Here is a 929-nt window from a genome sequence, read left to right on the forward strand (position 1 = left end):
CCCAACCTTACTGCCGGGCTTGAAGACGATTTCCTTCGCGTTGTCGAAGAGCTTCAGCGAATGGGGCTGCACCGCCTGAGGGTCCGAACTTCCCAGGATCGACAGTAACTCATCGTCTGATATGAAGTAGAACCGCGGGAACAAGGCGCCTGACAAAAACAATTAATTCAACACAACACCAGTTGGAAGAGTCGTCTCGTCAACTACCCTCCGTCAACTCACGTTTCGTGTCTAGATAATCTGTAAGACTCTTCTGCGTCCTGTCCAACTCAGCAGTGAGACCCTTCAACTCATTCAGTCTGTCGTTACCACAACACGCTTGGATGGCGTTGGGACTTGCCGCTCTACCATCGAGAAAAGGTGTCACCACGAACGAGATTTTCGCAAGTATAAATACAACGCTGTAGTAACAAGTTCCCACTGCGCCGACTAGTACTCAAGTGCCTCATGACAATATTCTCACATTTTATCGAAAGCCACTACCACATTTCCGCCAACTCACGTTCGCTCCATCAGCTCCTTGAATACTTTGTGGATTTTATCAAACTTCTTAGCTTCTTCCGGCAGCTGCAGTCTGATATCATCCGAATCCAGGAAGATGCTCTCCAAATACCTGACAAATCACCCAAGCATACCACATCGGAAAACTTAACACTCGTCCTTCCCCAAATGCCATAGCCCGACAGAGAAGTAAAACCGACCCCCCCCCCCCGGAACGCCCTCACCAGAACAGAATGGATACCGAACTACTTACATCCACTTCCTCTGTACAGTGAGCCAAGCATTGAGTACTTCATTAACGATGTTGAGGTTCTTTTCCCATCTTTTGATAGAGTCCATCAATTTCATTGCATACTTGCTCATACCCATACTCTGCAGCACCAATACGTGGTCTTCCAACGTCTGCTTCAACTCCTCATTGCCGCGTA

The 929-nt window shown here is 48.1% G+C and overlaps 1 protein-coding gene across 1 annotated transcript; it reads right to left on the reverse strand.

The window, feature by feature from the left end:
- Nucleotides 1-6: 6 nt before the first annotated feature.
- On the reverse strand, nucleotides 7-870 carry Pmar_PMAR022035 (conserved hypothetical protein; the record flags this gene model as incomplete). Its single annotated transcript, XM_002776489.1, has 4 exons — nucleotides 7-149; nucleotides 223-344; nucleotides 503-613; nucleotides 755-870. Coding segments are annotated over 4 exons (492 nt in total), but the record flags the coding sequence as incomplete, so codon positions are not given.
- Nucleotides 871-929: the final 59 nt, after the last annotated feature.

This window comes from Perkinsus marinus (genome assembly GCF_000006405.1).
Source record: "Perkinsus marinus ATCC 50983 genomic scaffold scf_1104296953354, whole genome shotgun sequence".
NCBI lineage: Eukaryota > Perkinsozoa > Perkinsida > Perkinsidae > Perkinsus > Perkinsus marinus.